The sequence below is a fragment of the Lates calcarifer genome, linkage group LG5 (assembly GCF_001640805.2).
Source record: "Lates calcarifer isolate ASB-BC8 linkage group LG5, TLL_Latcal_v3, whole genome shotgun sequence".
NCBI classification, from domain to species: domain Eukaryota; kingdom Metazoa; phylum Chordata; class Actinopteri; family Centropomidae; genus Lates; species Lates calcarifer.
The window spans coordinates 9,930,375-9,952,619 of NC_066837.1; the positions used below are offsets into that span (position 1 = coordinate 9,930,375).

Below are 22,245 nucleotides of genomic sequence, written 5' to 3' on the forward strand. Positions count from 1 at the left end.
TGTGTGTATGTGTGTGGCAGAGAGAAAACGTTTCAGAGACACTCATGGGAAAATATCAACAGCTGCATTATCATCAAGTACAAATATGAATGGAACAGAGGTCCAGTTACAGCAAAGGAAGATGAAGGAGCAGTACACGCATCTGCACAGTTTGAGCTAAAACAATGTTTTCTCACAGATCCACTGGATCCTGGTGCTACAGTTTAAGTCATTCAAGCCGATGAAATCATTCATTGTACGTAGGTCACTGCAGTCTTCTCCTCCAAACGCGCCATCAGGCTGTCCAGGTGCCCACTGCAGACTACAAACAGAACAAAACATGCAGTCGCTGAGTGCAGCAGGACACTTTGCCTGGTTTCCTTCTGCTTGGAGCATTTTGGTTTTGAGGATTACCAAAGTTTGCTGTTGTGTCTTGTGCTTTTGAGATGTGTCACATATTTACTGTTGCTGCTCGTCATCAGTGACACTAGTTAATATTCTCCAGTGCTGGATCAAAAAACAAACTGAAGGCAGGAGTAAGATTGAAACTGACACCAGGACAAGTCCTCATTAGGAATCATCTGAACTGACCAACACTCATTGGTATACAGTATCAGTGTGTGAGATCTCTGTCCAGTTAAGTACTGTTACTTCAAACAGTCACTAATACTCTCTGTCTGATGCCTGTTGGTTTAATGCCCTTTAAAAGGTGCCCTGAACAATAGATACTAATTGAAATGATTCAATGCTGCAGTTTACAGTATTTCTCATCTCAAAATCTGATGTTTAGGTATGTAGACTTGTTGTTACACATCAAATAGAAATAAAATTACATTTTTCATCCCACTTGAAGTGGGAAAATTTGTCCTATGTAATACATTAGACTAATGTATTAAGTTGTACCAGTTACAGTTGCTGTACCAGTTACTTGTTTGCTTTTCCACATGTCTAATGTGAGCTGATTATGATTTTTCCCTGTCCTGCACCACTTATTGCTTTATGAAACCATGAACCACTCTAAAGCACTAAAGCACTCTCCATACACCAAGTGACTGTTGCTATGTGTTTCGCTACCAGCAATACAGTGTTATTGAATCTAACACTGCAGAGCTATCTGCAATTAAAACTAATCACACACTTAATAATCCACAGCCATAATGCAACCATTCAACAGTGCAGTTATTTAATAGTGCATGTACCCAGTCATACAGAATGAGTCATCTTACCCATCTTTGTTCACTGGTGTTCCATCCACCCAGATCCAAGTACCTTCCACCGCCCTGTCAGTCATACCGACCCACGCTGCCGCGGTGAATCCAGTGAGGAAGGCCTGTTATAAATCACAGCACGCTGTCCCATTTAAAAATGTTATACCTTTTATCTTTTTCAGTGTCCATATATACATATATAAAAGCCAGAGTGTCTGTCCTTCCACGAATAACATTTGTAGCAATGGCCTACAGGACAAAACTGAGCCATCAAGTCATCATCCTGCTCCCTTGGCGCTCTCCCAGGCTGTTTATTTCCAGATACACTTAAGATGGTTCCTCAAAAAAAAAAAAGGTCCAGAGCAAAGCAGGTAAACATACAGATACAGTGGTGCATGGGAGAATAAAGGTACCTGTTCCTGTCTGTTGTTGATGATGACCAGGTCAGCGTCTCTCTGCTCACAGTACTGCCGGCTGTCATCCCAGCTCTTCCTCTGTGAAGAGATGTAGTAACAACTGGAACCAAACATCAGCCAGCTCTCTGGACAGCCATCTTCCTCTGTCTCACCTCCACACACCAACATAACATGTCAAAATACAGATCACACACAGACACACCAGAATATCATGATGCAACAGAGAACAGGATGCTGCAAGTCAACACAACATGGTACATTTTCTCACTCAAACTCAACCACCATCCAAGCTCTGTATTTAGTTCATTTTGCATGTTTACATACTATTTTAAAGACTGTTAAATGTATGTTCTAAACTGATTATAATACAAAGTTACTGTAAATTAAGCTGTGATTTTCTGCATTCTGCTACATCAAACTAATTTAGAAAAAAAAATGCATAAACTCTAATTTGAACATTCAACATTGAGGCCTGTTCTCATTTCTTGATGACCACTATGACAGACATTTCCTCAGCCACAATGAATGTGCTGAAGATTCTCAGGTGTATTGCAGGTGTGATGACGTGACAAACAAACAAACAAACAAGCAAAGATAATAGTGACACATTTTGTAATGCCTGCCTTGGCACGTACCAGAGTGCAGACTGGTGTCTATCTACCTTTATCAGAAGATTCACTCAGAGCAAGTCTCAGAGAGATGTTAAGAACGGCTTGAAGAACACACAGCAGCCCAAAGCTCAGCAGAACCACCCTGAGATGTCTAAACTCTGGACAAAACACACAGACACACACAGAGAAAACAAACATATTAGCTCAATTCTTGTCCTGTTGATGAATCATAAAATACATTTGGTACGTAACGTCAACTTTCTGTACAACAAAAACGTAACAGCACTTAAATCATCTCCTCTGTCCCTGATGGCTTACTTGGTTTGTCAGTCTTTTCTTTAGCAGCATCCTCAGGTTCAGATCTGGGGAACTGCTGATATTCACCAGTTTCAAAGTTGGTATCAGACTCACTGCTGAAGAAGACAGCCATGCTCACACAACTGCAGAGATCTGTTTTCAGTCTGATGGTGCGCAGCACTTCACTAGCCCTCCTATCTTGTGTCACAGGAAGTGTAATCCTGTCAAATGTTTCACCCTGAATGGACAATATGGACTTTTTTTTTCTTTTTGGCTATTTTATTCTCTTATCAATGTGTTCAGTGCTGTTATTTATTGTTAACTCTATATTTTGGATATTGATGATTAACATTTTTTTATGAACAGAATCAGTATGTAAAAATTTTCTGGTGTGATTCTTTTTAAAGTTTGTTTTGGTTAATTTTGGATCTATAAAATGAAAACATTAAAAAAAAAAATAAAGTCAGTAAGATAAAATAAAAGTTTTATAATTTTCATTTGAAGTTTCATATGAAAAAGAAAGAACAGAATTGGAAATTCCAAAAAGGAAAGCAGCTCCAGGCGTGCCACTGGATTTAGAGCTCATTTTGTGGATTTTAAAGAATTTGGTAAAAAAACAAAACAAAACAAAACAAACAAACAAACAAACAAAAAATCAGTGAGGAAGGCTGACTAACAGAAACACCTCTCTGATGCAGTACAGATCAACAGCACCACAAGTAACAGCTGAATCAGCACATCTGCAGTTTCAACAAGTTTGTAAATTTGGGATCTACTGCAGGAAAGTTGGATTAAACCGTATTAGCTTTAGCTAGGTGTAAAATGACAACTAAGTGTTTATTTAACTAAACACATTTTCATTTTTGCTGTTATACCTCAAATTATTTCAAGATAGTCCAAACTGTCAAAACTGTCCAAAGAGAACTTCACATTTTGACATATTTACAATTTACATCCAAGGAAAAAAAAAAAAAAAAAATCAAACTCTATTTTTTCCATGTGAGTGAAGTTGAAGACAACATATGATCTCAGCTTAATAATTAATAAAATTCATAAAAAAATATGATTCAGCAAATCATGTAAAATATTAACCAGTTTAATTGTTGTTTTGTCTTGTGCCAGATTTCATTTTCACTCAGTGTGTAGAAATGTCCTGTTGAGAAAGGCTGTTAGAGACTGAACACAGCAGCAGCTTTACACAACAGTGTGACACAAAACATTTTACCAACTGTGGCTCAAAACACTGACGTACGTTTTACACAGAGACATTTATTTCCATTGATGCAATTCTTTAAATGGTGCAAATGTTGACATCTATAAAGAATTCTGGTAAAAAAAAACAACAACAAAGAAATATACAATATCACGAGCGACAACAGCAGAGCTCAATTTCAGCCAGTAAAAAAAGGTATCAAGTCTACATTTGTATGGTCGGCAGTTTTCAGTTCAGTTAAACCGTCACTTTCACATTGAAACATACTGAGTTTATAGTTGAAATTGCTCTTCCACAAACAAAGAATATTATTTTAAACAAATTCCATAGCATTTGTCTGGGACGTCTAGACAAACCGCTGCTGCTTCTTCTCTGATATTAATCTTCCACTCTGTGCAGACATAACTGTGTGTAGGGAACAACTTCCAGATGAGACCAGATCAACACACACTGGGATACATTTAAATAATGAAGCCTGAGTATAGAACTGCAACTACAGCATTTTACAGACTGTGATTTTTTCCATTGGTAGAACTGTTTTATTATTTGCAACTGAAATGAAAGACTGGAAAATATTTTTCTGCTCCACTCAAAGTTAACTGTGTGTTATTTCATTTTAGCAACTAAAACACACACAGTAAGTGTATGTTTGACATTTAAATATGCAGTGCAACCATAATGGAAAAAGAAAAATTAAATCAATGCCTGCCTAACATTATTTTGTTTCTCTAAAGGTTAATATTAACTGAAAATCAAATGAATTATCATTTGCTGTGTCCATTCTGTATATACAGCATCATACATGTACCTGGCCAAAAGTGTGAAGGAAACTGAGTAGGCTGTGATGCATAAAAAGCTGACTGTGATTTCCTTCAACACACTGATGGCAACACTTGTCATACACTAATAATGTGTTTAGAATGCACTTAAATAATTACCACATCTACAGATGTGAAAGAATTCACCAAGCTTTCCACACATTTCTTGTTGGTCAACTTAGCTGTCAAATAATGACACAAAAATCAGCCGTGGGACATGTTGTTTGAGATGCCTCATGCTGACATTCAAACATACAGTGCATGTGGACAGTATCAAGACCCCTTCACTTTTTTCACATTTTGTTATGTATCATCAATCTACACTTAATACCACATAATAACAAAGCAAAAACAGATATTTAGAAAAACTGATGTATCACATTGACATAAATTTTGAGACCCTTTGCTATGACACTTGAAATCTAGCTCAGGATCCTCCCATTTGTTTAGATCATCTTTTAGATGTTTCTACACTTTGACTAGGAGTCTACCTGTGGTAAATTCAATGAGGCACACACCTGTCTATATAAGGTCTCACAGCATATCAGATCAAAAACCAAACCATGAAGTCAAAGCAACCACCTGCAGAATTCATGAGACAGGATTGTGTTTAGACTCAGATCTGGAGCAGGCTACAAAAAAGGAGATCCCAAGAACACAGTGGGATCCATAACTCTTAAATGGAAGAAGTTTAGGAACAACTAGGTCTCTTCCTAGAGCTAGTTGCCTGATGAAAAGAAATGAGCTAAATTCCAAGTGTTATAGTGAAGTATCTGAATAATAATATTAATGTGATATTTCAGTTTTCCTTTTCAATGAATTTAGGGAAAAAACTAAACTTCTGTTTTGGTTTTATCATTATGTGGCATTGAGTTTAGATGCAACATAACAAAATGTGAAAGACATCTAAATACTTTCTGAACGCATTGTATTTAATTTCAAGTCCATGAGACCCCGACATTACCTCACACTATTGGCCTGTTATTTTCTCATGACACCACAGAACTGGTCCAAGAAGAACTAGTTCATTTCCCAAGCGATACGTTTCCACACACTGTTGTTCTTACATAAGTCTCACTAGCTCAGTAAAATGATACCATACCTTCATTTTGTTTGAAGGTCTTTGACACTGTGCTAGTGTTTCATTAAAGAAATCAATACAAGTGTGGTTGGTTGTCTCCAAGATAAGTTCATGAAGTTCGGAAGGAAAAATAAAATAATTAGAAATTATAACTATTTGATGAAAGAATGTTTAAAACTTAAAAACACAGCAGTGGCAGGGTATGCAGTTGCTCACAGCACATCACTTGGCTCCTTCAGCAACATTAAAGTTAATATTATATTCTATTATCAGTGACTGCACAGCCTAATAAACACTGCTAACAAGCAGAGCCAGGGATTGATACATATGGATGATTTGTCCAGCTGTCGTGATGACATTTCTAATAAGAAAAAAAAAACAACATAAATTTACCAACAGGAAGTCTGGTGAGTGTGCACGTGTACAGACCATGTGTTGGGCATCACTGAGATGGAGGAGGAGGCGGTGGGGGAGGAGGAGGAGGAGGGAGGTCAGAGAAGGGGACAGAGTTTGGTGGCCAGAGAGGAGAAGAGAAAGATGGATTGAAGAAAGATGGAGGAGGAGGAGGTGGTGGGTAGAGAGCGAAGCTGGGTGGGGGGAAATGATGAGGAGGTGGAGGAGGGTAAGGACAGAGAGGTGGGAGGTACATGGGAGGTGCACTTATGTGTGCAGGTGGTGGGCGTGTGTGTCTGAATGGTGGCTGTTTGTTCCTTGGGTTCTGGTGCCTGACTGAAGGCCCTGCATGTCTTGGTGGGAAGCCCCTGTTATCACGCTGCTGCTGCTGCTGCTGCTGCTGCTGCTGCTGCTGCAGCAAGGTGCTCTGGGTAATGTTGGCAGAATTATCTGGAGGGAGAAAAGGAGATGAAACATCTACTGCGAAGACTTTCAACTTTCAACTTCTTTGATTCTGGCTGCTTTAAAGGTTTTACAAACATGTCACATATACATTTAGAGAGAGTTCTGTTCCTGCAGGGACTAGGACTAATCTTGACTGTTTTCAGTGATTATCTTATCTTATTATCATACAGAATAAACATGAACAGTGTGAGTTTGTGAGTACCTGTATTATTATGGTCCCGTTTCTTTTTTAGGTTTTTCGCTTTCCTCTTTGCCTCCTGCTCTTTCTCATCATCACTATAATCTAAAGCCTGGAAAACAAGAGAGTGAGAGACAGACAAACAGAAGTTTCTTAAAAACAGAATTACTTAATTTTCATTATTGCATAGACACATAGCATGTTAGACCTGCCCTGTCCTCCATTTGTTTTTCTTGCTGACATACAGCCAGTTTAGCCTCCCCCTATAGAAAGTTTTATAGTCGCCACTTAACTGTACCAGTAACCTTTTCATCAAACTGGTTAAAAAAATGAATTAAAACGAAAACATTTGTTTCCATTAGACACATCAGAGGTTACCACTTGTCTTTGTTTGACAGCAGTTATAGCTTTGTTTGATCATAAAGCGGTGTCTCAACACACTTCACCTGGCATATTCACATTTCTGTCTTTGTGCTTACCTCTTCTGGTGGTTCTTGATCGTTCTTCCAGGATGCATCTGATCCCTTTAAACTGAAGGAAAACACTGTCACTACAACATACTGACCACCACTGGTCATAAATAAATGTCAGTACATCACATCAGAGGTGACAACTCATTAACAAACAAACCATATAACTAATTATCATGTTGATCTAACATGCTCTATGCTAATTTATTTGTGAATGTGTGCATTTACTTACAGTCTAAGCTGTTGTGTGAGGATGTATCCTGTGTACTCTTTGATTGCCGGTGCATAATAAACAGTCAGGCCCTCTGTCAGCCCCTTGCTGCTTATCTGCTCCACAGAGCTCAGACGTACAATATACAGTGGACTGGACACTGGACCAAACACCTCAAACACCTGAGACACACAAAACAACACAACATTAGTACCATGTGGAGACCAACAGGACACAAGCAGATAACAGAGAACACTTAAACATAAAGCACACAAAGAAAGACAATGAAAAAGTAGAGGTAGCCTAACAGACAGTCAGGTTTCTGCTGGTTCACCCACCTTGCCCACAGCCAACCTATCAGAATTAAAGATGATGCTGTCATCAGTCAGAGGGGGCGTGTCTTTCAGAGACTGGATGATAACTGCAAACAGAAAGAGTGGTTAAAGACAGAGCTGACAAAATATCTCCACTTGTGGGGAAAAAAGACTTTTCTTTATTTCTTTAGAAACCAGACAGCAAAGGTTGAGATGTGACCTTAGTGTGAGTTTGTGTGTATACTTACCAAGCTGCTGTAGAATACTGGAGATGGTCCCTACAGGCTGCAGTTCTGCATTCTCTGGTAACGATACACACAAGTCCTCTACCGCAGGCAGCTCCTACATGCAAACAACCCCACATTTTAGCCTGTGGTCTGATGGTGTTAACAGTAAATCTGTTCATAAAGATTAAAGATTTCCTGCAAACAGGAAAACAAACAAGACAATGAGGCTGAAAAATAAATGTCTGATAAGATGTCAGTGCATTCTGTAGTGACTTGTGGTGATTGCTCAGACCTTAAGAAAGAGAACTCAACAGTGTTTGGTGCTGATATGTCTTTCTGCTATTTAGCTTACAGCAAAGGGTGTGCAGTTTCCCTCCCCCTTTTTCATTTCTCTCATTTAAACAGTGTGATGTGTGGGGAGTTTACATTAATCCTGCCTCATCCTGTCGTTTTATCCTGCATTAATCGTCTATGCTTTTTTGATAGTAGCTGACTGTGTCTGTAGTATTATTATAAACTCTCAAATACTGGAAGCTGACTTTAAATGTCTAGTCAGAGTTATGTCCTTGAATACTTCTTCTTTGATTGGGTAGTTCTTAATTTCATCAATTTTCCCTGTTTGAAGTCATTAAAAAAAGTATTTTATTCAGACCAAGTTCTTGTTAAGCTGGGTTTTTTTAAAAAGACAACAATTAACACAACTTTGGCTTGTATTTGTTACGTGAAGAAAGGGTTAGGGCTTGAGGATTCAGTTTTGGAAGTGGTACTGAAACTTAGAGTGCTGTGTTCGTAATAGGATAAAAAAAAAACAAAGAAGAAGAAATATCTGACTATGAACAAGGAGTAACATTGTTGTTCAGAATGAACCTGCTGAAGCAGAAGCTGAATAGCAAATGTTTAAGCTGCCTAACACCAAACAGCACCACCTGTGAGCAATGGAAAAAAACACACACATTCTGAACAGTGGACAAGCAGGTTAAACAGTGCAGGGGAAGCCGGACATTACTGATCCACAGCAACTCATAAATTCAATCCACTAACACAATCCATATTACTGTCCCTCTGTCCTCTTCAACATGGAGGAAGAACAGGATTTCCAGAGCACACAGTCCTCATCCTTGGCCGTTCTTATAGAACATACACAAACACGTGATCGCAGACTAACCTCGAGCAGGACTTCATCTCTGCTTTTGATGGGGGCTGGTTGGCTGAAACCCTCGTCATCGTCATCCTCAAATATGGGGGCAGAGGGAGAGGAAGAGGATGAGGAGGAAGAGGACGATGAGGAGGAAGAGGAAGAGCTGTCACTGAGGAAAGGAGAAGAGGAGCATCAGAGTTACTTATTCAGTTCCTTTCTGGTTCCCAGGCTAAAAACATTAATAACAAGCCTTTTGTGAAATTGTTGTGTACATGTGTGTAAATACCTATCTGAATCCTCTGAGTCATCGTCTTCGTCGTCATCATCACAGTCCTCTGTCTTACACACACTGTCTAAAGAAAGTGCTGCTGCTGTTGAGTCTGTATGTACAGCTCCTTTCTCCTCCGGTTGTGTTTCTGTGTGTGAAGACAGGTCTGCGTTGTCAGGGGTCACAGTAACACTCTCTAGTTGTGTTGTCACAGTAACCTCCATCTCCTCCTCTTCCTCCTGGTGTGTTGGTACCGTCTGTCCATTTTCCTCGGATAGTTTTTCATCCATCTGAAATGTTATGAACAATGTAAAACCTTAAATCAAATCTTTTATCTGGGACTTACACTTTAATGGAAGTCTGTAGGAATAAGAAGAACCTGTTTCTACAAGTAAACACCTGAACTATATAGTACAAGTCCTGCTAAACCCCTTAGCAAAGTTTAGCTACAATGACAGAACATTATCTTAACAGCTAGTAAAGGTTTAAACAACCAAAGATACCAAATTATTTAGAAAATGTTGTATAACAGCATGAGCATAAATTGTATTGGTGCACAATTTCTATAGAGTGATATCTAGAGTTTTTAGAATAAAGCTGAAGCAACTGGTTCAAGCAAAGATGCCAAAAATGTGCTGGTTTAATCTCCTCAAACGTCAGTATCTTCTGACTTACCAAGTCTTATCTGAAAGTAAACTTGGGGTCTGGAAAAGTATGCTGGAAATCCACGATAAATCAATAGGTTGAATAGATAACTATCTGAATAATTTATAATCGAAATAATAGTTAGCTGCATGACATGATGGTACAGTGTTTGGGACTATAAAACAGCGCCTATACATTACGCCATAGAACGAGCAGATAACACGATCGATGTAGAATCAATAGGGACACTTGAATACTTGATTTACATACACAACAGTCCCATTAAAACAATCTGCCATGTCTGTCATCATCTCCATCTGACTTCTGCGACCACTAAACATAATTTCTGAGAACAATACCAGCGAAAGTGACTGACAAATCAGAGAAACGACCGGAAAACACAAACATGAAACACTGTTATTTACATGTGCGCTAGCGTCAGTTGGCTAATTAGCTAGAATGCTAACCAAAGCTAACAGTGTTAAATCTAATTCACGACACGCCTTCAAAAGCCGCGAGCCTGTGTGAACCCGGAGACTTTTTCCCCAACAAGTTATATAAACAGTCCGTAAGCAAAGTAACACTGGGCGTGTTGAAAGAATACCTGTATGTCGGTGAAGCTACTGAATCCGTGTCGCGGGGAACCTCAGTAAACTCCAGACCTCGTCTACTTCACTAAAATGGACAAGTTACTTCCGTTATCAACCTTCAAAATACAAGCCCGATCAATGATGGCGTTACATTAGTTAAAACTACAACCAAAACAGACGTTATACTAGTTATACCAGGTGTAAAAATACACTTGATTTTACTTTGCCTGTTTTCATGTCAGCAGTCTGCATCACATATTCGGTAGTTATAGGCAGTTATTTAACAAGACAATAAGAAAATATGCTTCTTATGTTATTCTAAAAATTCAAATCACATTGTAAATGTATTATATAATCATATACTCTCTCTCTCTCTCTCTCTCTCCTCTCTCACACACACACACACACACAACTCACAACCGTTGAAAATCACATAATGGACATTCTGTGTCAAATTAGATAAGGTCTCAGATTCTTATCTGGGAAGCCATGTTTGGACATTAATCAAATAATTGAGGTATCCACCACCCATAGAGATATTATGAATCAAACTAGGCATGGTAACATAGCATAGTTATTTCCATAGGCCAACATGATCTGAGACTTTGCTGCAACCACTTCACTGGATTCTGCGTGATTTAATCACCCATTAAAACTTGTATATCCACACACCGGATTATTCCTGTTTTATTTTGAAGGCAAATGACTATTTCCGGTAGTAATCGTTTATGCCTGTACACTTGACGCAGCTAAACTACCTCCAACCATAGGTTCTCAACCCCCATGCGACTACTCAACACGTGGGGTTATATTTTTCCGGGTGTGCGCAAGGCGGTCGCGCAGTCGTAGAGGGGACAAAAAAAAAAAAAAAAAAAACCAAAAAAACAAAAACAAAACATGAATATTGCTACTGTGCAATGGTTTTAGACACGAAAAGTAAATTGATGATAATCAATATATTTTTGTTTGTGTACGGTATTATTAAATAAGCAGAACTGAACATACAGACACGACTAAGAATATCTTATCCCCACCTGAGACATTGAGTAGAATTTTTTAATGTCTAATTCTTATCATTTTTTTAGCCTCTTCTGTGTATTTTGTGAAGATTTATTGCTTATGCTGCACTTTTGCACACACTGAAAATATAATTATTGACACATAAGCAAGAATGTTTAAACTGATAAATATTACCGTATTATTACATACTGAACATTAAATGAGGACGAAGATGCAGAAAAAAACTTCTCTTAATCAAATATGACCAGTAGGTGGCAGCCTAACATTGTCTAATTAACCTAGGCTATGATAACGAGGCCTCTGGGTCAATGTGGAGTGAAAAAGGTAGAAATCTTTTTATAAAATAAACAAATTATGTGATATTTGAAATCAAAACGTTTTGGCTCAGAAACAATAAAGCTTGAAAAGCCCAATTTCAGTTTAGTTTTGCATTAAAATGATCATCATGATTAAATTTCATGTTTTTTTCCCCACAAGTTAGATGAGATCTGTTCAGAACTGAAATATATTAAGATGTGTGTGCATGAGTACCACTGTGAGGGTTGGCAAAATGTCATGATCCAAGAAATGTGTTAAAAACCTTTTGTTTTTGTATGGTTTATACTTTAGAACAGCCAAGCTGCGGTTGACTGCTGTTAAAATGTTTCAGTTTTCAAAATGTCCTTTCGTGACCTTTCCTTGGCTGAGCAGCAGTTCAAGCCTCTGGTTTGAAACGTTCAAAATTATACTAACTTCTGTTTCTTAACAGCTTATTTTCTGTCAGAACCCCCAAATCCATTCTCCTGTCTGGTGTCAAAAATTAAAAAAAATTAAATAGTCTATTGTGCAAGTTTCCTAATCAAGGATAGGTCAAATAAATGCTACATAAAATCAGCTGATTCTGGCCCCTGAATGACCATATTGTTACTGAGCTAATCAACTGGCACTGACTCAGTGCCACTGTTTTAGCACTGCTCAAAGCCAACTCACACATCAAGCAGCACTTCACAAGTACCTCAGTACAAGACCATTTTACACCATCAGTGCTGCTTTTGAAGACACAATGACATAAACTGCCCTGGTCACCAGGTCTGAGAATAATTATACAAGAATCCCAGTAGCATTCATGTTTTCATGCACTGAGGAACCTGAGAAATGTGCCATTGTTGTTAGTGTGGATGATTCACCTCTCTAGAATGCTAGAATTGCACTAGTGTCTGAAACCAAGTGCAAGGGAAGTGGCACACCAATACGTCTCACTGAGATACTGCTTCTGTGTCCAATGATATTTGCTATGATAACATTGTATGAGCCAGGCTTCAAACACTGATTCCCATTGTCTCGCAAGACAAAATATAAAGCAGTCATCAAAGCGTAGAAATTCCTAATGGGCACACTCAAAGAAAACCTTGAAAACCTTTGTTTTGCTGCATAAAAAACAATAAAGATCATTTATTCTGGTGACTCAAGAGGCTGAGGAACATGTTCCACATACTTATATTTCTAACACTGTGATGTCACTGGTTTTCCAGCTGTCCACACTGGAAAACAAAGCAAACAAAGAACAAAAATAACATAAATGAATGGAACTAATCAAGGTCACTCTGATATTGTCTTACAATAGTAGGAATTTAACTGTTGAATGTGATAGTTTATTATTAGATACGCATATGGAGGCTTCTCTGTTCCAGTAGGTAATGTAGCTGTGTTGAACAGGGGTTAACAGCCAACATTTGATATTCACATACCTGTTCACACACCTGGTTTTTACCATGTTATTAAAATGACACATGATTACTTGGTTCCTCACGAGACACTGAAGATTAGTTATGTGTGATCCACCTACGTCTGTATGTTATTTATTACATTCATTTATAACGTTTTTCATCATTGGATGACAAAAGATGTTGTCCACAGCTTTGTATTTGACAAAGGTACATTTGTTTTCCAATCTAATTTCATTGACGATCCTTCCTACAATGACGTGGAGGACAAACAAATCCTTGGTTTGTGGCTAAGGCTTGTCTGCAGAAGGCACACCTGTAAAATTCAATTCCCCTCTTTTATACTGTATCTTCTTCTAGATAACACAATAATGTTTACTAATAAGTGAGCCTATGTGTATTTTACGCAACACAGTAACATTACACAGTAAGAAAAGGTGTTTAACACCATTTTCCCCATAAATACACACTGAGCAGAAGAGACAGGTTGACAACTCGTCACACTAAGTGTAATAAAAGCTCCTACAAGTTTTATAAGTCTCTGTAGAAGCATAGATGGACAGATGTCGACCCCAAACATCTGAAAGTCAGGCCAAAATATCAGAGCATGCAGTCTTGAGATGGTGGCGTCGTTGCTGATGGCAGGGAAGCCAGCCCCAGCTCTCTCCTGTCAGTATGTTAATTATAATTAACCCGGCCCTGTCAATGTCTCAGCTGTTCCCGTGAGTTGACCGCCCTGGCCAGCGTCTCTCCCATTTTAGTGCCGGTGGGTCCTGGTTGGCGTCCTGTTTTTTCCTGCATCAGTTTCCTGCATCTCTTCCAGGGTCAAAGTTAAAGACAATCTATTTATACTTACACACACTTAAAAGGGAATAAAGACAGGGGGCAGGGTCTCTGCTGATAAATACACTGCCACACACTTCCGGTGAGTCACATGTGATGATTGAGTAGGAATATTCTTATATGAGGCTATACATTGCTTTTTAGGAAAATCCTGCATAGTATACCTTTAAGGTCAGTGCTGGCAAATTCATAACTTAAAGGGGCTTTACGGGCACAGAAGTTTGAAAAACAATGTTGTCAAAGCATCAAAATACAATTTAGCCAAATACAGAAAAAAAGAACAATAAAACAACATATACTAAATACATTAATTACATAGCAACTACCACAGGGAGAGCTGTCAGCCATTAACATTACTCTTTTCATGGTCATGGTCAGTATTACAAAGTAACCAATCACAGGAGCAGAAATTGTCCTGTGGCCTTCTCAAAAATAAACTAAAAAAAACTTCCACTCAAGGACGGTTTTTCCATACTGTTCTTTGCACTTGTATCATATACACACACACATGAACGGGCTTTGAGACTAATTAAACACCATAGGATTCACCAGTTGGGTGCTATTAAACCATTGCACTTCAGTCAAACCTAAAATCTTCCATCCACCCATTATCTATATCAGTCAGTCCCACTCGACACCTAACCTGCGAGTCTTTGGACTATGGGAGGAAGCCAGAATACCTGGAGAGAAACCACGCAGGCACAGAGGGTTGAATCCAGAAACTTCTTGCTGTTAGGCGACAGTGCTAACCACTGCGCAACCGTGGCAACCTAACACAATGGAAAACCACATCTAAAAAAAAAGGACATTTCTGTCAGATTTTAATGTTTCATGAAGAAGGTTACAGTCTCCTCATCACTCCACACAGATCTGATGTGTTTTTGTCTCTTCGCTGAAACCTTGAGTGGAAATCACATGCTTCAATTACATCTTGTTTTTATCAAGTCTGTTTACCTGTGCTTAAAAACAACAGGCATCTATTGAAAGACCGAAATGTTGGCATTCAAGTAGACACTGGAAACTCCAGCTTCTTCACTTTAAATGAGGTATTTTAACATAATGATATACAACAAAAACTCTTTAGGAGATCTTGGTAACACAACAGGTAATAATACCAACTTAAACTGCTTAGGAAGCAGGGACAAGGTTGCTCATTTACCTTAATCACTCTTTGGTTAAGTGGATATGCACCTTCACTTCCAAGTGATCAAATAATACAGAAGTGGACAGAAACCCTCTGTAGCATTTATAGAAAATTGTATCTTGTCAGATTGATAACATGGAATGCATTCCACCCTGCTGGCAGTCTTTAGTCCAAAAATATTTTTCTTTTTGTGTTGACGTGTATTCAGCCTGAGCATATTTGTGTTTTGACAGTACACAGGGAATTGAACTTGCATCTCTGAGAGGCAACAGGATATGTTTGCTGGTCATAAAGGCAGCAGGTGTTTTTCTGGCATTGTCTTTGACACTCTCTCACACACAGAGCAGGTGTTGTTTGTCGGTGAGTTTTCTTGTTAATGGTTCCAATGTCACTCATTGTGTCACGCATGACAAAACAGTGTAAACAGCATTCCGTACATGTACAAACACACTCACTCACACAAACAGAATAAATTTACTGCATCTCCACTGTGACACCTCCATATGTCAGAGGGAATTCCTTGAATTCCTGTATTTTTTTTTTTTCCTGTTGTCAGTGTGTCACTTCCACATTTCCTCCCATGGGTGACAAGTTTCATCTGTTTCTGAACTTTAAAGGAAAAAGTCACTCAAAACACAACAACATTATTTCAGCTTTGCAGTTTCGTATCTTTTACATTTTCTGCCTTTCTGATGTCTCTGGTGTATTGTTCATTGATTAAATAACAATTAGCACATAACTAACATTCTCTGCAGTTACATGAGGATCCATCTGACAGTCTGTAAAAAGTCTGTTAAAGCTACAATCTTTAAAATCAAATGGAAAACATATATTAAACGAGCAACAAGTGTGACCTTACTATTGAAGTCTTGTTTCCTGTCAACACTGACAGATAAGGTAAAAAGTGAACCATAATCTAGGCGTACTTTTCAAATCAGAGGGTCCTTTGAGCAATCTCGCTTTTCCTAAATGAGACATTTAACCTAGATCGTGCCACACCTTTAATTTACAGATCTGGAAGAGGTCATCCATGGTTTTTATCTCCTTAATGACTGAACCACCATAAAACGCTTTATTCTGGTTTATGCAAGAAAAATCTCCAAAGGCTACAATTTATACACACTGTATGAGATGTAAGATATACATGCACATACCTGCTAGTATTTTCACTGGCTTTCTAGACAATATGAAGTACTATATACAGAATACCTGGATAGAGACCAAGAATGATGTTGAATGATGCTGATTTAGCTGTGCCCAACTTGTCCCAAACAGAGGCCCCCTAGGTTAAACCTGCAGAATGAAGTGCTCACTAAGGCCCAGTCCAAACAACACAAATTCAATCAGATTGTGACACAGTGTTGTCAAGGCCAACACTGGGCCCAAATATGATTGTAATCAAAGAACAGTGATGTGGTGTCTGACTCGTTGTTAGATGTCTGTCTTTACGATACTGACTGGTTCTTGTTCTGGAAAGTTTCTGTGGTCCGCTTTTAGGTCCACCAGCCACTTAACACTGATGTTGTTTGACGCCCTTTTCTCTCATATGTCCTTCCAGGATTGCTCATTGACAGGTCTAGGAGGGTCTGCCCTTGTGTTACTATTCCCTTGTAGCTGGGAGTAGACCCTGGATGGGTCAATGGAGAACAGGCCATTTATTCTCTTGGCCTTTGCTTCTCGGGTGTATCTCTTCATATACTGTATATATAATGATTAATTTATGTTATACAATGCAAATATACTCCAAGATAGATTCCTGGCTGATATGCTGATATGAGCTGAATCTTAAACTGTATTGTATGATAGAAAGCTGACTTTTGTAAGGGGTAAGAGTGACATAAAAGTTGTTTTTAAATTACATATAGCATAAATATCATCTTCACATGACATGAGATGTCACTGGTGTTATTTCAGATTCTCAGAATTAATGTAAACGTATTGATGATCATTCCTGATTGAACCTGCTATTGGTGGCCTCCTTATTCAACTTTACAAATTTACTTTGTTGTCCTCAGAAAAGCAACTGAGACAGAGAATGAGAACTGAGGGTGTTTGACCCAGAAAGACTAAAGACCCAGGGTTTATCCCCATTTAGGGAACACAGGAATGAATGTGTGTGTGTGTGTGGTGTGTGCGTGGTGTGTGCGTGTTGTGTTTGTGTGGGTGTAAATGGTTAGGCTGGTTTCTCCCACAAGATTACTCTGCCAGGACCTGGCAAACACAAGCCTGGGAAAAAGCCTGATTAACACATACACATGCAACATGCAGTGTGCGTGTTGGTCATGTGTGTTGGTATTTTGTCATATGTCGAAATATGATTTTTTAAATTTCATTTTGTTTTTGTTGCACCATATTCAATAAACTTCCATGAGCCTTGTAACCTTATACAACTTTCTGTTAGCTGGATTAAGGCTCAACATGGTTCTTAATGTGGATTTTGTTTCCCTCTGGTCTATGTTGTAACTTAAAGTAACAAACATACTCTATAATTCAAAACCACACACATTGTGTGAGAGAAATATAACTAAATATTGTATTGTAATTTGAACATCTCTTGTTGATTACATTTGCTTATTTTAATCAACAGGTTTATTCAGTGTTTTAGTTTTCTGTTTTTTTCTATCTGCATAATATAGGAGGACACTCACATCGATTATTAAGAGAAATTATGAAACAGCTGTTCCTAAAAGAACCTGCTGATTTGTCTTAAGGGAATAATCATAGTTGTGCTAGCAGCTTGGTGAGGCTGTATTTTAGCACCATGGTGCTTTCAGCTAACTGCTAATAATGTGCTCACAATTCTGTCATTGTTAAACTGTGACATTTGACTTAATGTGTCATTGATCGCTCTTGAACCAGGACTGGTGTGATGTGAGGTCTAAAACCACATGCCAATCACTTAAATATGAGGCACAGGAAATTTACAGTAATACTAGCTCTAGTTCTGGTATTTCCTGAGAGCAACATGATTTTAATTTGACTTTGATTGCAGTCATTCACAAGTCCATGCCCATTCCTATTACTCCCATCTACACCAGAAGCGGGGCCAAAAGTCTGAAACTGGAAAAAATAACATCCGAAATTGAATGTAGAATTTATGCTATAAAAAAAGAAATATGTAAAAGAAAACTAAACTAAAACAAAGTGAAACATGGCCTTTTTTTTCTCTGATGGCTGGTAATATAAACTGGTTGTTGGCTGGTTTATAAACATATAAAACTGGATAAATAAGAAGGAAACCAATGGACTTGACAGAGGAAATGCTACAATGTTATTACTAACCTAAAAGTCTTAATGAACCATGCACATTTAAGGATTTCAGGACTCCAGACTAATGAGCCAAATATATTTTATCAGTGACATTTCAGTTAACGTTCCATATCTTTCTCTTGCCTAAGGATCCTACATTTACATCAGCATGTGACATCCACCCACTTATGGTGAAATCCTTGCTGAAACCATCGTTCAACTGAGTGGCAGGACATTGCAGAAACAAAACCTTCGGGCTCTAAACTTGAATGTGTGTTCTAGTTCAAAGTATGTCTCAGGACCACATACAAATAACATTCTGAGCAGGTTAGCAAGTTAGTGGGGGGGGGGGAACTTTTAAGCTTTTTTACACACACACACATACACGTCAAATCCCCTCCACCACTCTGTCTGGTATTCTTGTGTTGATCAGTCAGTGAAGGAAGTTTATGTGAGAGAGCTAATCAGGGATTTACATGTCTCCATGTTAGCCAAACATATAAGCCACACACACACACATACACACACAGAGCACACAAGCACACACACAGTTCCATCCCTGTCACACACTCAGACTTTTGTCAATTCCCTAGAGCATAGAATGCAGAACACAGTGGCCGACACAAAATGAGAACTTTAGCTGTAAGTTGAAGTACATTGTGGCAGACTGTGTAAAAAACATCCTGTAAGCAGGTTATAACAAGCTTGAGTGTAAACATTGGGGCATATTGTCTTACATCTCTGACTCTGTGAAAACACATCGCTTGTTACAGCGTCTGACCAAGCCAAAGCGAAGCAATTATTTTCATATCAGCTCAAATTCCACAGACGTCTGTGATTGCACGACCAAAGGCATTGCATTCCAATTAGGGAACACACACAAACACTGACGCACAGAGGGATGGGGAACACATACACACAGACACACAGACACACACACATGCTTGGAGGGAGAGAGAGAGAGAGAGAGAGATTGGTTCCTGGTGCATACAACCTTGACCTGCTATTTGTGGGGGGTCTAAACTATTAGTCTGTCTATTAGTGTTTGCATGTACTTTCTTTGTGTGTGTGTGTGTGTGTGTGTGTGCATGCGTGCAATTAATAGCCTAACCAAGAGGTCAAAGTTGAGCTGAGGATTTGTTGTTTATGTAATAAAGAGCTGAAGAGATGCAGGGAGAGACAGAAACACAAGCTTTACTTCTAACAGCAACACTCTAACTAAGCTAATTTGTCCTCATCAATATGTGCACTGGTTATTAAATCAGTACATTTAGTCAGTAATTAAGTCCTTATGTAAAGGAGGTTGACTTGTACTAATTTCTGCCTCAGGTATGACTCTAAAAACAAGCAAGGAATTAAGTTCATCATCATCTTTTGTATACATGTACTTTTTTGAGGAATGGCTGATTTTTCCTCAAAAAAATCTATAATTTTTTTTGATGTTGTACTTTCAGCTCACATTACACTTGATCACGATGAGCCAGACGTGCAAAATCGATCACCACCAATCAATGCACAACGCTGAGAAAGAATCAGAAACTTTACATTTTTTGTTTAATTGAAGAGATTTTGATTTTTTAGAGGCCCTGACAATCAGAACATCTGACAGCTCAATAATGAAAACTCGTGTATTCATTTTCTTTATGTCGTTTGAGAGGAACAGGCCCAGCAACTATGGTCAGTTGATTTATAGCCTATCAAGTGGCACGATATGAGAACTCTTTACATGACAATTCAAGGATATCTAAATTTTTATGTAAATTTGTGTAATATGGAGTTTAAACCATGAACACAGATGGCCTGTGTAGCATTTTAATGGGCGGCCCTGTTGTTACAAAAGAACATAATTAAAACAAGGTCCACAAGGTCACTGGATTAGTCTGATAATGTTTTACTAAAAGGGGATTGGATCTAACAGGATGTGATTGTTTCTGTGACTTCCTGTATAAACTGTGAAGTAGTGCTGGCCCCAAAATGAACAAACTAATCTTTCCAACTGGTATTTTCGTGAGTTTAACACAAATCAAGTTAACACGGGATATAATGATTGTCATGCCTATAATAAATAATAATAAATTAATAAAATCACAGTACTGGTGGAGTTATTCAGTGAGATTGTCTTTAAAGTGACACACACACACACACACACACACACACACACACACGCTCAGATCCAAACACAAACATACACCAGCTATTAGTTAGGTCACTGACCTGTTTCCCTGGGCCCAGTGTAATTAATAGTGTCTAAGAGTCAACTAGCTAACAAAGGAGCCTTATCTCCCCACTGACATGCTTTCCCTCCAGGCACTGTGTGTGTGTGTGTGAGAGAGTGAAAAAGAGATCACAGAGAGAGAGAGAACAAGAAAGAATATTTCACATACTTTGTACGTTTTTTATGACATAGCATCTTTTTCTAACATCTCTTTGGGTTCATATAAGGTCAGTCATCTCCGTGGCCCAACATCCTTTATCTACTGTCTCTTATAATATCTCAGTCTAACAGTGACTGCCCACATTTTATTTTTCAAATATGGTAAAACAGCTGAAATGTCTTACCCCCACTAACCTGCCGTGTTCACCAGAGTTTTATTCTTGTGTCTCTGTGCTCACTGGTGAAAAATATCCACCACAGAGGAAATGACTGAGAGAGAAGTGGTCACTGAAACAGCAGCAAGTCAGCGCTCCTTCTCCAGAATACTGCGCACAAATATTTTGGGGGCTGTTTTGTTGCTCATTTCATTGGTGCACAGACCTGGTGGTTTTGTACCAGAGCCAGGTGATAACTGAGGCTTGTTTAGAAAAAGTTTGGTGTGTGATGGACTTTGGTGATAGAGAATACACTCCAGAGCTTCTCGGGGGAAAGCAGTGACATCTTTGTGTGGAATTCCTGTGTCTGCTGTTAATTTTATCCATAACCACCATCTGCTTCTAACCATAACCAGGGAGTTTCAGTAACCCCAATTTGTAGCCAGTGAGACTTCCATGTCTTTTTTGATCACAAAGCCGGTCCAGGTGCTGTAGGAATACTGTGAAAGTAGAGCACTCTGACTCAATCCATGGGGAAATGCACGCTGGCCATATTCAGAAACTGTGCCTTAAACCAAGCCGTCAGGACGTCTGATCATTCCATCGCTGAGCTAGCAAGCAACAACGCAGAAAAATGTCAAGGAAACTCTACATCATTACACAGGCTCCCAAAGAGTAGTAATAGTAGAGTCCAGTTTTCTCTGAAATATCAGCATGTTTGACCATTTGTTTGGTTCAGTAACATTTTCCGCAGTGGTGTCCATCATTACTTGCATTTACTAGGGAGTTTTACCAAGGTACAGTTAATCTGGCCATGTATCACTCATGACACAAAACTCAAAACAGTGAGCCAATCAGAAGACAGGCTTAGAGACACAAAACACGCTGATCTTGCCAGAGCTCCAGACAGAAGCATGAGAGAGGAGATATAAAAGCATACTGAAGTGGTTTTTGGTGAACCTAAAAGCTCAAATATATTTTCTAATGGAAATCAAAACTTCACATAAAGCACTGGAACAGTGAAAAATATGGGACCTGTAACCATAGGTACACCAGATCACAGAATGCTCACATGGACTGTTTTGGAAGGCGAAGATAAATGACCATTAGGTAATCATACACGTGCATGTGTGCAGACAATTATGCTTACAGAGAGTGGCTACAATAAATATGTCCTTTATAAACATTTCTACAAATTAACCTATAAATAACACAGGCACCCTATGCAAAATGCA

General features: G+C 38.7%; 2 protein-coding genes across 2 annotated transcripts; both read right to left on the reverse strand.

Moving 5' to 3' along the window:
• Nucleotides 1-47: 47 nt before the first annotated feature.
• Nucleotides 48-2,692, reverse strand: LOC108887375 (C-type lectin domain family 17, member A). The gene is made up of 5 exons (XM_018682768.2): nucleotides 2,533-2,692; nucleotides 2,265-2,372; nucleotides 1,601-1,755; nucleotides 1,206-1,309; nucleotides 48-301 (listed from the first exon to the last, which is right to left on the reverse strand). The coding sequence occupies exons 1-5, from the start codon at nucleotides 2,642-2,644 to the stop codon at nucleotides 157-159; spliced, it is 624 nt and encodes a 207-aa protein (XP_018538284.1). The 5' UTR covers nucleotides 2,645-2,692; the 3' UTR covers nucleotides 48-156.
• Nucleotides 2,693-3,591: 899 nt separating this feature from the next.
• Nucleotides 3,592-10,613, reverse strand: LOC108887368 (H/ACA ribonucleoprotein complex non-core subunit NAF1). The gene is made up of 9 exons (XM_018682761.2): nucleotides 10,537-10,613; nucleotides 9,306-9,577; nucleotides 9,047-9,188; nucleotides 7,903-7,996; nucleotides 7,679-7,761; nucleotides 7,362-7,522; nucleotides 7,139-7,190; nucleotides 6,684-6,771; nucleotides 3,592-6,466 (listed from the first exon to the last, which is right to left on the reverse strand). The coding sequence occupies exons 2-9, from the start codon at nucleotides 9,575-9,577 to the stop codon at nucleotides 6,066-6,068; spliced, it is 1,293 nt and encodes a 430-aa protein (XP_018538277.1). The 5' UTR covers nucleotides 10,537-10,613; the 3' UTR covers nucleotides 3,592-6,065.
• Between the last annotated feature and the right edge of the window lie 11,632 nt (nucleotides 10,614-22,245).